Source organism: Phasianus colchicus, chromosome 2, assembly GCF_987193195.1.
Source record: "Phasianus colchicus chromosome 2, bPhaCol1.hap1.1, whole genome shotgun sequence".
Taxonomy (NCBI): Eukaryota; Metazoa; Chordata; class Aves; order Galliformes; family Phasianidae; genus Phasianus; species Phasianus colchicus.
The window spans coordinates 91,564,172-91,575,764 of NC_143437.1; the positions used below are offsets into that span (position 1 = coordinate 91,564,172).

Here is an 11,593-nt window from a genome sequence, read left to right on the forward strand (position 1 = left end):
GTCAGATGACATCTTGTTAATAAGATTCTGGAGATAGGGTTTTTCCAAGAAGAGCTTCAGATTCACTCTGCCGTTGGACACTGCCTTTTGCTGGTGATTTATGTAATATTGCCTGCAGCACACAGTAGCCTTTTACAGTGAGTAAAATCAACTATAATATCAAATTCTGTTTAAAATATACTCTTCAGAAATGAACTGAGCACCTTTTCAGCCATATTCTGGAATGAAAATATTAAAAGACTGTGAAACGGCCCTGGTCTCATATATTTCAAATTTACTAAAAAGCTTTCATCCAGGGGTCTGGGCAAGGCCAGTACATCGCTGCTTTACTCAGAGAAAGTAATTGGGCAGTGCGGTTCTAGCTTTAAATGACAGTGATAGAAACAGAAAAGTAAAAGGGTACTTTTTCAAGAAAAAAAACATTAACTCTCAATGTCATATTTTTATTTGTATGCACTCAGTAGTAAACACATCTTTTTACATGGATATATAAATACAACAACTTAGAAAGCTGCATAGCAGATCTGACCAGTACTCCATTTTACAGGCTTCAAAAGAAGATGTAAGAAACTTCACAGGAAGCAACGACAGGACAGCCTTCTTCCAGGAGAAAGTTTCTGCTTAACGCCCATCGATGTATGTTTGTCTGATTTCACCAAACATGAGGATTTACTTCCTTTAGAAAAGTAATATGCATATTATAGAACAATCTTTATTTGTAACTTATAGATTTCTGTACAGTAATATTTACAATATCTTGCAAGGCTTACAGTCTCTATATCTTTATTGCAAATAATAGCTTCTAGGCAATAAAAGTTGGACTTTGTACCTTTCACATGTTATGTTACAGCTGCAGACATTGCCCCATATCACGGGGTTGGAGCACTTTAAAACACTTGGGTGTAAAACTCCGTTTGACTATCTTAGTTTACATAGTTCAACAAAATCATTCAACTTATGACTTGTCTTTGCCCTCTGCCTCAGTCTGAGGTTTCCCAAAAGAATGGCAATCCAATTCCATTGCTGAAGTGTCTGCTTTACCTCAACAGCCTGTTCTAACCTCAGTTTAACACTAAAGCTGAAAAAAACCCAACTCTTTCAAGTCAAGTCTTTTATAACAAAGTAGTAAAAGCACTTTGAGAACATCTTTTGGGGAAAGACAGGCAGTGCCTAACACGAGTAAACTTTTCTTATTTTGAGAGATATGACTGAAGCACCAACACAAGAAAGGAAAAGCCATAGTGTGTAACAATAACAGGAGCTGAGTGAAGTACTGAGCTTCGGAATAAGCACCATATCATCCATCCTCTAGAGATACAGAAAAAGGATTGTCATCTACTGCCTTTCCTGGCATACTCGGGAAAGTAGGTTATCAGCTTACCCAGAAGATATTTTTAAACAAATGAATATAAAGCTTATCAGGGGATGATCTTAGGTCCACATCTTGATGATACCTTGAGCATTGAGGGCTCCTATCAAAACTTGAACAAAGTCAGGGAAATTTTGCCATACATCAGTGCAGAATGTCACCACAATCATATTAAACTCTTGAAAAAGATAATAAAGGGGAATTAAAAATATTCCAGTTCTGGTTTCAATAATCTCAGTCATAAAATGTTCAGTATTTTTAACAAAGGCTGGTGTTCATCACTTTCAAGTCAATTAAACATATTCCTTTCTACCACTAAAAACATACTACCAATGCATCTTCCTTTTTTTCACCCTAGCATTATCATCTTAACTTGAAAGTTGAAAGCTGCTCAACTGAAAAAGCCAAAACAAATGGAAATTTGAAAATGAAACAAAAAATCTTCCCCAGATACAAAACAAAACAATTCTCTGGTATTATAGTGGGGCACTGACTTGTAACACAAACAACTTCTCCTGGACTCTGAACTGTCTGCAGTCAATTCATATTTGCAAAGAAAAGTAGTCATCAGCCTCTGACAAAAGCATTTAAATACTTGTATAGTACAGTACCTCACACAGTGAGCATGAAAACAACAGATACAGTAGGTTGTGTTCCTGACTAATAAACCAAGTCTTTGTACCTTTAAAAACTGCACCTTAATTGCATAAACCATATTAGCAGCATCTTGAGTTGTAGTTTTCTAAGAATCATCCTGTTGAAATAATGCAATAAATGCACATGGAATTTTCATTATTTAACAAAGGTATCTCCACATACAAGCTTCCCTCTAAGTTGGCAGAGGTTCACTCATGCAAACTATTTGGTTTTCTCTTAAATTTGAAACAGGTTCAACAATTATTTTATCGGGAAGTGTTATCTACCTACCTAGACAATTTCAGACATGTAGACCTTAGTATGTGACACTAGAAAATGAAGGCAAATGCCCTGCATTCTCAAACAGTTGCTGTAATTGCAAACTACCCTTCCAGTGACTGACAAGCATATTTTAGACATATGGAAATGCAACCTGGCCATCTTGCCATGAATTTAACTGCTGCCAACTGCAGCACTCAAGGAGTGCTTCAAGGGCAACTCTGTCAGCATGCCACATCTGTGTATGTTCCAATGGGAAACTGGGCCTCCCACAATAGGTGTTTTCTAGGAGTGCCACTACTCTACTTTGCCCTTTCCACTCCAACAGGTTTATTTATCAAGAGCAACAAACACTTTAAAAATGCAGCCCAAGTGCTCATTTGAGCCCTGCTTCCACTTGGCTGCTCTGGCAGCTGTTTTGAGCCAGAAGAGGCCCAAAGAGGTCTGTGTGTCCAAGCAGGAATGTGGAGAATGAAAGCTCCTTTTTCTGGACTTCTCACATCCCAGGTCTGAGGGCCAGCTGAAGGCCAGCACTCTAAGCAGAAAGCCAGGCCCATGGCAACACAGAGCTCATTCCTAACCTCTGCAGGAGGCCCAGCTGGAATCCTAGATGCACAGCTGTCGCTGGTTGGCCTTGATATGACCAAAAGGGGAATGTCTTTGCCTGTTTTGTTTATTTCACATCTTTTTGTGCATTTTTTAACATCCAAAGAAATACTTTGGTCTCAGACACTCTCTAGTAAGTAATGACAGACTGAGGTACGTGGGGCATGGCCAGCTAGGCCCATAAGTTACTGTAGAAGTCCCACTCACTACGTGAGTTATACAAAGTACTTTTGAAGCATGTTTCATTTGGTCAGTTTAAATGAAGTATTCTACTGATAATATTGAGCGAGGTGCTGTGTACACTGGATCTTATCCCAGTAGGACATCAAACTGGCATATCCCCTAACAGGTCCTCTGGCCCATGGTGCAGGGATGCCAGCCTGTCCATCCCAAGCACAACACCACTCCAGACCCACACTAGGGAAGTTTGATCTTGCATAGCCTGGTATAGTTTCCCAATACAATTCTATGAGACAACTGCTCACTCATGGTGCATAAAATGCAAGGTGTTGAGCCATGAACTGCACAACATTGTAATGAACCCCTCTTCAGTAGTCAAAGATGTTGCAAGCACAGTGGAGGAGCCTGCATAAATGTGAATTAGACCACTGTGCAGCAAGGCAACCCTATTCTTTTATTACTTGTTTCTTGGAACTGTGCTGTTTAAAAGATTTTGGACAGTGTTTTAAAAGCTATTCCTTCCCACTGGTTGAGCACAGTAAGACAGAGCAAACTAGACAGACACAAGGCAGTACAATGTGGCTTGAATATCAGTAGAGAAGGGGAGGCTTGACAGAGATTTAGCTTACAGTGTGTTTGCCAAATGTCCCAGATAAAGCCTCCACAGCTAGTCCTCACCAGCCAGGGAAATATTTAATGATGCCAGGATGAGACCCTGTCAAAAAGCCTTCTGGGCCTTTGAAAAGCTGGTGGAGCCAGCTTGCCTGCAGGGTGATGCCTTGTCTAGAGGTCATTGACACTTCATTCCTACTTTCTCCTCACAACATTACTGGAAAGAGACGGGCACATGACATGGACCTTCTGTTACAGCATGGAGTGACATCCTGGGGCAGTGACCTGATGCTGGATATCCCTGTTAATGGCACGCTTTATGTTCCTGGGACTTTTCATGTCCTGCTGCCTCGCTGTGGCACAGTTCACAATCTCCAGTTGTCATCACTCTCTTGGATATCTCTGGCAGGGGATGAAGACAAGGGAAAGAGGCAAGAATACTGAACTTGGACAAAGTAGTCATGAGCCAGATGAAGGAAGAGTTTCTTTCTATGTCTATTCTTGTTCCATTTCCAAGTCAAGGATTCTGATGAAAGAGGAAAAAAACAAGTGTAATTTATTAATTATCATTAATAATATCAAACAAGCATTAGGTGATATTCTAAGGCTTTTGTTCAGCTGCTTATAGCTATTGCCGATGCAGTAAGTTCCCTTTCCGTGAGATCTCCACCTGAACAATGAACATTCTTGTTAAGAATACTGCTGAAACTGAAGGTTGAATAATCCTGATTCAAGCCAGAAAGGAGAATGCCGAGTGAATCCCTTTCTTGGAATTGGGCAGGGCTGACAGCAAGAGAAGCCAGCAGTACTGAACTGCAGAGGTGAATTCAGGCAACAATTCAGGTGAAATACCAACGTCCATCACACAGAGGACTTCTGTGTTTTGAAGACCACACTTAGTTTCCACACTCATCACTCTGATGAGATGTGTCAGGTAATCTGATCCTTCAAGTAGCTGTTTTATTTACACACCATTCCCACCAGACCCCAGAGAGCTCATGAAAAATTAAAAAGAACGTAAAATATGAATGAGATGATCACCAGCGCATAAAAGCTATGTTCTTCTCAGAAGGTATTTTATACGTAATAAAAAGAGGCTTTTGCTTCTATTTCCAAAGAAGGTGAGACAATTTTCAAGCCTCTGTGAAAAAAAAAAGGTGCCTTCAAGAATGTGCCTCAGAGCTACAAAGTCAAATATATGAATATAATGAAAAGATTGAGGTTACTCAACTTGATGCTGTTTTACCAGAGAAAGTGTGGAGTTGAAGGAAAAGATGAAGATTTGGGTATACATTAACATAGATTCCATAACTACAGAACTAAACATGAGAGCATGTGGTGATAACCACACTCAGTTAAATTCTGCATGGTGACCGTAATATTTAACTTATGGTACTCCAGTCTTTTATTCTGGGTGTTGTGCATTGGCACTTTCAGCTGATTTCTCTGAACTTCTGTGCTGTGGCCTAAACTGAAGCACTTTCTCAGTTTTTAGAAATTACCCTGGAAACAATCGTAGCCCCACTACTGAGGTGCATCAGCTGAGAGTGAGCCCTAGTATGCATGAAATCAAATTTATAATAAGAACATTGTGGATAAGTGTTTCCTAGACTGCCAAATTTTGATGCCAAAGAAAATTGCTGCCAGTGCAAAGCATTCCCTTGTGCTCTACTCTGATTTCAATTTAAATGGGAGACTGCACTTTTTCTAGGGGTACAGAATACTTAAAGGAAAAACAATCCTAAAACATGTTGTTTTTAGACAATAAAGTTACTGCAGAATGACCACATGTGCCACATGAATTTCATGGAGTCTTTTCACCATACTGCTAGGCTATGGGCTATGAGTAGCATCCTTTCTGAATGGTTATTTTGTCCTTGACGTTCAAAAGCATACTGACTGAGCCTGTGTGAGCTCCTGCAAAAGAGCTTTTCCCTTCTTGCCCTGCCTTTGCCTCCATGAAGCACCTGTCACTGAAGCCCTTGTCCTCCCCACTCTGTGTGTTCATTGGAGCAGTCCCCAGCATTACCTTCTTGGCAGCACTGGACACACTCAGCACCATGCACGTGGATGGCAGAAGGCCCAACAACACCTTCCTCAGTGAGCTCTGGTGTCCTGCCATGATAAATGCTGCCCTGGCCCTGCAACCTATCCCTGGCAAACCCACATGGGAACTGACAGGCTTTTATTTTGCTTTAGTTCATGGAACTGTGGTTGTTTTGGTTTTGGTTTTTTACGAGGCTCCTGCTTGTCGTGGAAGTGAGCAAGCTCTGCCTTCCATCCTCAGCAAGGTTCTCAGCTGGCCACCTGCACCATTTTTTTTGTGCATCTCCCTTACCTTTTATCATAGAAGGCTATAGAGAAATGGTCAGGAGAGTCTCTTCTCTCTGGCACAAACTGGGAATGGATCTATCACATAACAACACTTATATATAATGGCTTGAAATATTTGTGTGAAAAAGTCTCTCTCTCCCTTCCTCCTCCCTCAACTCGTAAGACATAAATGTCTTCTTGTGGAAAGCCATTTTTTAAATTATCCAAATTTCACATGATTAAAACAATTTTAAGCAAGTGAATTGATTTTTGCGTTACACAGATAAAAAGTATTGGAAGCGACAGCCCCACACCCACGTAACAGGAAGGCTCAAGCATTACATTTCTCCACATTCACAGGGCCCACTATCGACCGCTGTACCTACACCAAATGATGTTCTTCTCACGCACCAATTACTAACTGTCAGAACACATATACGTAATCCTTCCTATCAAGAACCGTTCATGCAATTTTTAAAGACCTCACCGTGAGCTGTGGTACTTGCACACTAAGTCTTAACAAAATACTGTATCTATGAAACCATCAGTACCAAAGGCCTCAGGAATAGTACTTTTGAGGAGATCAGATGCAAAATAAGCACAGCTTTTGTTAAAGCCAGGATATCAGATTTCACCAGTGTTAAATTTGTTCTCCTTCTGTATGTGAACGGATTGATTTTGTAACTAGATGCCACACATTTGTATCATTTATCTTGGTATAACACAGTGAGGTATCTCTACACAAGGCAAACCACACAACTAATTTCTAGCCGCTGGGACCACGCTGTATGGCAGAACCCACTTCAGAAAAAACAGAACAGATAACACGTGCTAGGGGATCACCTGGAGCAAACTTTTATGATCCCAACAACAGCAAGCTGTGGGGGAAATAAGGCTGGTAGCAGCACTAATGGCTCAGCTTTGATACTTGACAATTTGGGGTGCCTATGATTAAGTAACAGAGGGGAACAGGGAGAGAACGAGAGAAAGTAACAAGAAAGTTTCGGAAGTATTATATAAATACAACATACTCCTAATCATTAATAGTTTCAGTTCAGTCTGTCATCTAAGCTACTGTATAATTATGGGTAGAATACTTTTCTAAGGTTTTTCTTAGCACTTAATATAGCAGAAATTGCTGAAACCAGGCTATTTACAGAGCGGGCAGTGAGCAGACATCCCTCATAGACACTGGCACTTTGATTTCTTGTAGGGGGTCTGATTGCACTCTGGCAAGCTGTACTCATTTATTTGTTTGCACTTGTTCCTTGCAGCGCCCCAGATTTCTGCTTTGAAAAACACAGCACTATGACAACTACCATACAAAATAAAGGTGCCTGTCACCTTTCATAAAAAGATTTAAAGAAACTACGCAAAGTCTACTGCTTGCTAAAGAGGAAAGAGAAATACATAAATCAGCAGGACAAGGCTCTGCACACACCTTGCATTCGCCAGGCTGCAGCACACGCCACAGGAAGCCTTCATGCCAGTTCCTGGATCGCCTTGCTGCTCTCCTTGGCTTTCTTACAGGTGTACAGCCACTTGATGATGCGGGCGTTGCGCTCGATCACCGAGGTGCTGCTGGGGACCTGCTCCGTGAGCTCGTCCTCCAGCAGCCCCTCGTCCCCACTATGCCGCGTGAAATCGCTCTCGGATGTGGCCACACTGATGCTGCGGATCTTGAAGGAGACGTTGTCGGACACCACCGAGAAGTTCTCTCTCCCCAAATCCTCGATGACCTCCTGTTCCAGGCCACAGAACTTGAAGAACGTGTCAAACTCAGAGAAAGATTTGGAGTAGCGAGAGCTGATGTCCGACTGGGAGCGGTGGAGACCTCTCCTCTTCACCTCCTTGACCTCTTCAGGAGGTGCAGGCAATGTAGAGGGCTTCTCACGTTCTGCTGTACAAACGCCTGGCTCTTCGGTGCTCACCGTGAGGGCTCGCTCGGCTCCACAGCCACCGGGCTCAGGGACAGCGAGTTCAGCCGGGTGAGGCTCTTTGCTCTCGGCGGCCGTGCTGTCCTCCATAATGACTCTGGGCACCCCAGGGGAAGCCAGCTGCTTCTCCTTGCCAGGCCCCTGGAAGAACTTCCTCACCAAGCTGCCTCGCGAGCCGTCCTGGCTCTGCCCTCTCCCCAGCTCGCACTTCTGGCGGTAGATCACCAGGGAATCGGGCCGGCCCTGCCTCCTGGGGGTGCTGCGCCGGGCGATGGGGGGGCCGTGCTGCAGGGGGCCCCGCCACGCGCACCCCGCCTTCGCCCTCTCCAGCGGCTTCGCGCCCTTCCCTCTGCCCAAGTCCCTGCTCGTTTTGGTGCTCTCCACCGAGCAGCTCTCGCTGCTGCACTCCGAGGCCGAGCTGAGCACGATGACGGGCTCCTGCTTGGTGCTGATTACCTGCTGACTTTTCACATACTTGGCCTTATCGGCTGCCAGTCTCTCCGCCGCGCTCCTCCGGCCGGGGGTGCCGGCCCCCAGCTGCCGGCGGAGGTACTCCGGCCCCTTGTTGAGCAGCCGCACGCTGAGAGACGAGTGCAAGTCGGAGATGGCGTGCATTTTCACGGCCCGGCTGATTTCAGTGGGCATAGCAGCTTCAGCTCCGCGGCTCCCGCTTCCAGTCCCGGGCGATTAAAAAAAAAAAAAAAAAAAAAAAAGAGGAAAAAAAGCGAATAAACAGCTCCAAACGCAGCGTGCGCTCCGTATGCGCGCCCGTGTGTGTGTGCCCGTGCGTGTGTGTGCCCGTGCGTGTGTGTGCCCGTGCCTTGCGCGCCCGCCCCACGCCGCCGCGCACCCACTCGCACTGCGCCCAGCCCCGCAGCCCGGCCTGCCCCGCCCCGCGCCCGTCACTGCGGGAGCGTCGCTGACGAGGCCCCGGGCGGTCCCGTGCCCTGAGCCGAGACACGGGAGGGCTTCTCTCCGGGGATCACCCGGCTCCGCGCGGGACCACCCCAAACTCAAACCCTACGTCTGAGCGCGTCGTTCAAGCGAGTGCCCTTCCTGGGGCACCCGAAGCGCCAGCAGGGTGTCTGCTCATGGCCCGCGGCTGTGCACTTGCAAAATGTCACGGAATGGCTTCAAATTGAACTGCTCTGGGTAAATCTTTGCCCTTCAGAATCACAGGGCGCGCTTCCAAAGGGGCAGGGCTCCGTGTGGGGCTGGAGTTCTGAGCAGCCCTGCGCACAGCCGCTTCCCGTGCTTCAAACGCCCAACGTTAAACACGTGAGTCACAGCCATCACCTGGGGCGGTCCGGGCACGCAATGTTGCACCCAGCGTTTACTCGCGTCATCTCGTGGGAGATGCATCTGCCTCGTGGTCACTAAGAGCAGAGCAGAGAGCTTTATTCCGAATAGAGAAAACAAAAGCCAGCTTACATCTGTGAGGTTTTTCCCTCTTAGCTCTTTCATTTTGTTTGTTTTCCAACATGTCTACAATTTCAGTGGGATTATAATAACAGAATGCTTTTGTGATGATTGACTCACACAATATTTACAGACACTGAATTGTGGGAAACATGTTTACGAAGAGAAAGGTGGAACACAAAAAAATATACCAGGCACTGTTTGTGCCAGGAAAGCATGGGTCAGGTGCTGGGTTCTACCCTGCATCATATGTGAGCAGATGGCAGAGGTCTGGGCACCACTTAAGCATAGGGTGGGAAGGCAGTAGCTCTGTGCTCACACCTCTCAGGATGCTGCCCCAGTGGAGCCCTGTGCTGGTGGCCATCCCCAGAGCTGTGTCAGCACTGAGTGGCACAATGTTCTCCTCCAACCCAGGCCTTTCTGTGATTCTGTGATTCAGATACATAGGTGTGTGAGAAGCAGGAGCTGAGCAGCTCTGTATCCAGTGGAGCAGCACTGCTGGCTTTTCTTGGGCACATCTGGCTTCTCTGGGGGTATATCTATGGTTTCTGTACAGTTTTGGAACCACAATGTGATTTTAAGGGACTGTGTTGGTCAGGTGCAACTTCCCAAACACATTGCAGGAAATATGTGGTTATATTTGGGTGTTATGAGTGGAGTGGTTTCACCAGTGCTGTCAGTGCAAAGCCAGGAGTCTCCCAGTGTGCTGAAAGTATGGACCACATTTTAGCCCACTGTCCTAGATGAGCACAGCAGACGTGGATGAGATGTTCTCACTGTGGCAAGGGAAGAGTTAAGAAGTGAACCCTTCAGTGAAAACCCACTTGAAATAACCATAGGCAGAAAATTCCCTTTCCAACATGGTTCACCGTCTGGTCTTGTCCTTAATTTTACATCCTTTTTGCCCCTCGACTTGTAGGTCTGAACTCAAGAAGCCCCTCAATACGTACTTCTGCCTATTCCTAACAGCAATACCAGAGGAGATGCTTGCATTAATGATGACTGAAACCCATGTCATACTTTGGTTTACCTTTGGCTGCAGTTCTTGTGTATATATAGAATGGGCACACAAAGGTAAAGCTGGCTGACATACCAGCTTACCTAAAAATTAATGTTCTCAAAACAATAAGAGATAGTAATAAAGGTATAAGTGCAGTTGATGCCTCAGGAGTCCCTCACTATTAAGGCAGCTCATGCACAGATAGGTGAAAGTGTAGTTAATATTGTTACATGTTTCAGTGCTTCATGGAAGGCTGGGCTTATGGAGAAGGAAAATATCTTCCGACAATGAATCTTAGCAATAAGCCAACAGATGTGATGAATTTATTAGTGAGATTAATGAGATTAAGGTTTCATTCCTGTCCTCATACTGACAATTTTTTCCTTCAACAGTTTGGAGTTCTATGACACTGTTTAATGAAACAGCACTGATTCACATTTCTCCATGCATCTTAACATTTTTTCTCCCAGTTTCTTGTACCTTCTGTCTCTGAGCTTTAAGAAAACACAAGAAATCTCAGATATGATTTGTTTGCATTCATTTGAAGTAATGAAAAGAATGAATCTACATGAGTATCAGTAAGAGTGACTCTATTAAGCAATATCAATTCCTGTCTTGAGTAAAATGCAGCTTTATTCACTCCTTTCTATATGCAAAGGCCACTAGCAAGAACAGATATTATAAAGTTTTGTCACTGTACAAGAGCTTTGTTTTTGGAGCTTATATATATAAGAAGTTTCCCTGTCACTTAACATTTCTCATGTTCTAAATACATGCCTAGAAGACAAACCAGGACATTTTGTATGAAATGCTTTTTTCATCTTTGAGGAATTTCCTCTTCTCACTGAAAATGATTGAAAATGTGAGTTTTGATTCTCCACAAAGTGCGCATTACTGTAATTTCTTCTGCTTTTTTCACCTTTTTTCTTCCTATGTGAGATACTTCTTTCCGCATGCTGTGATGATAATGACATTTAAAGTAGAAGAAGAATCTTCCCAGGGCCAGAAAGTATTATAAGCAACAAAACTGTCCAGGCTTGTCTGCCCTGTGGTAAGGTACGTTAATATAGCAGTTAGACAACTAGGTGTTATTTTAAATATGTTTAGGCAAAGTATTTATGATATTTAAAATTTGCATGATCTGGAGTATTTATATATAAGTATCTTGGAATTAGCTCTTGCACTTAAGGATATACTCTTGCAACACTCAGCAAAGAGCGAGCCATTGCATTTCTTCTTTTT

General features: G+C 44.1%; 1 protein-coding gene across 1 annotated transcript; it reads right to left on the reverse strand.

Moving 5' to 3' along the window:
* Positions 1-410: 410 nt before the first annotated feature.
* On the reverse strand, positions 411-9,139 carry FAM110C (family with sequence similarity 110 member C). The gene is made up of 3 exons (XM_090136331.1): positions 8,957-9,139; positions 7,437-8,602; positions 411-4,208 (listed from the first exon to the last, which is right to left on the reverse strand). The coding sequence occupies exon 2, from the start codon at positions 8,575-8,577 to the stop codon at positions 7,477-7,479; it is 1,101 nt and encodes a 366-aa protein (XP_089992457.1). The 5' UTR covers positions 8,578-8,602; positions 8,957-9,139; the 3' UTR covers positions 411-4,208; positions 7,437-7,476.
* Positions 9,140-11,593: the final 2,454 nt, after the last annotated feature.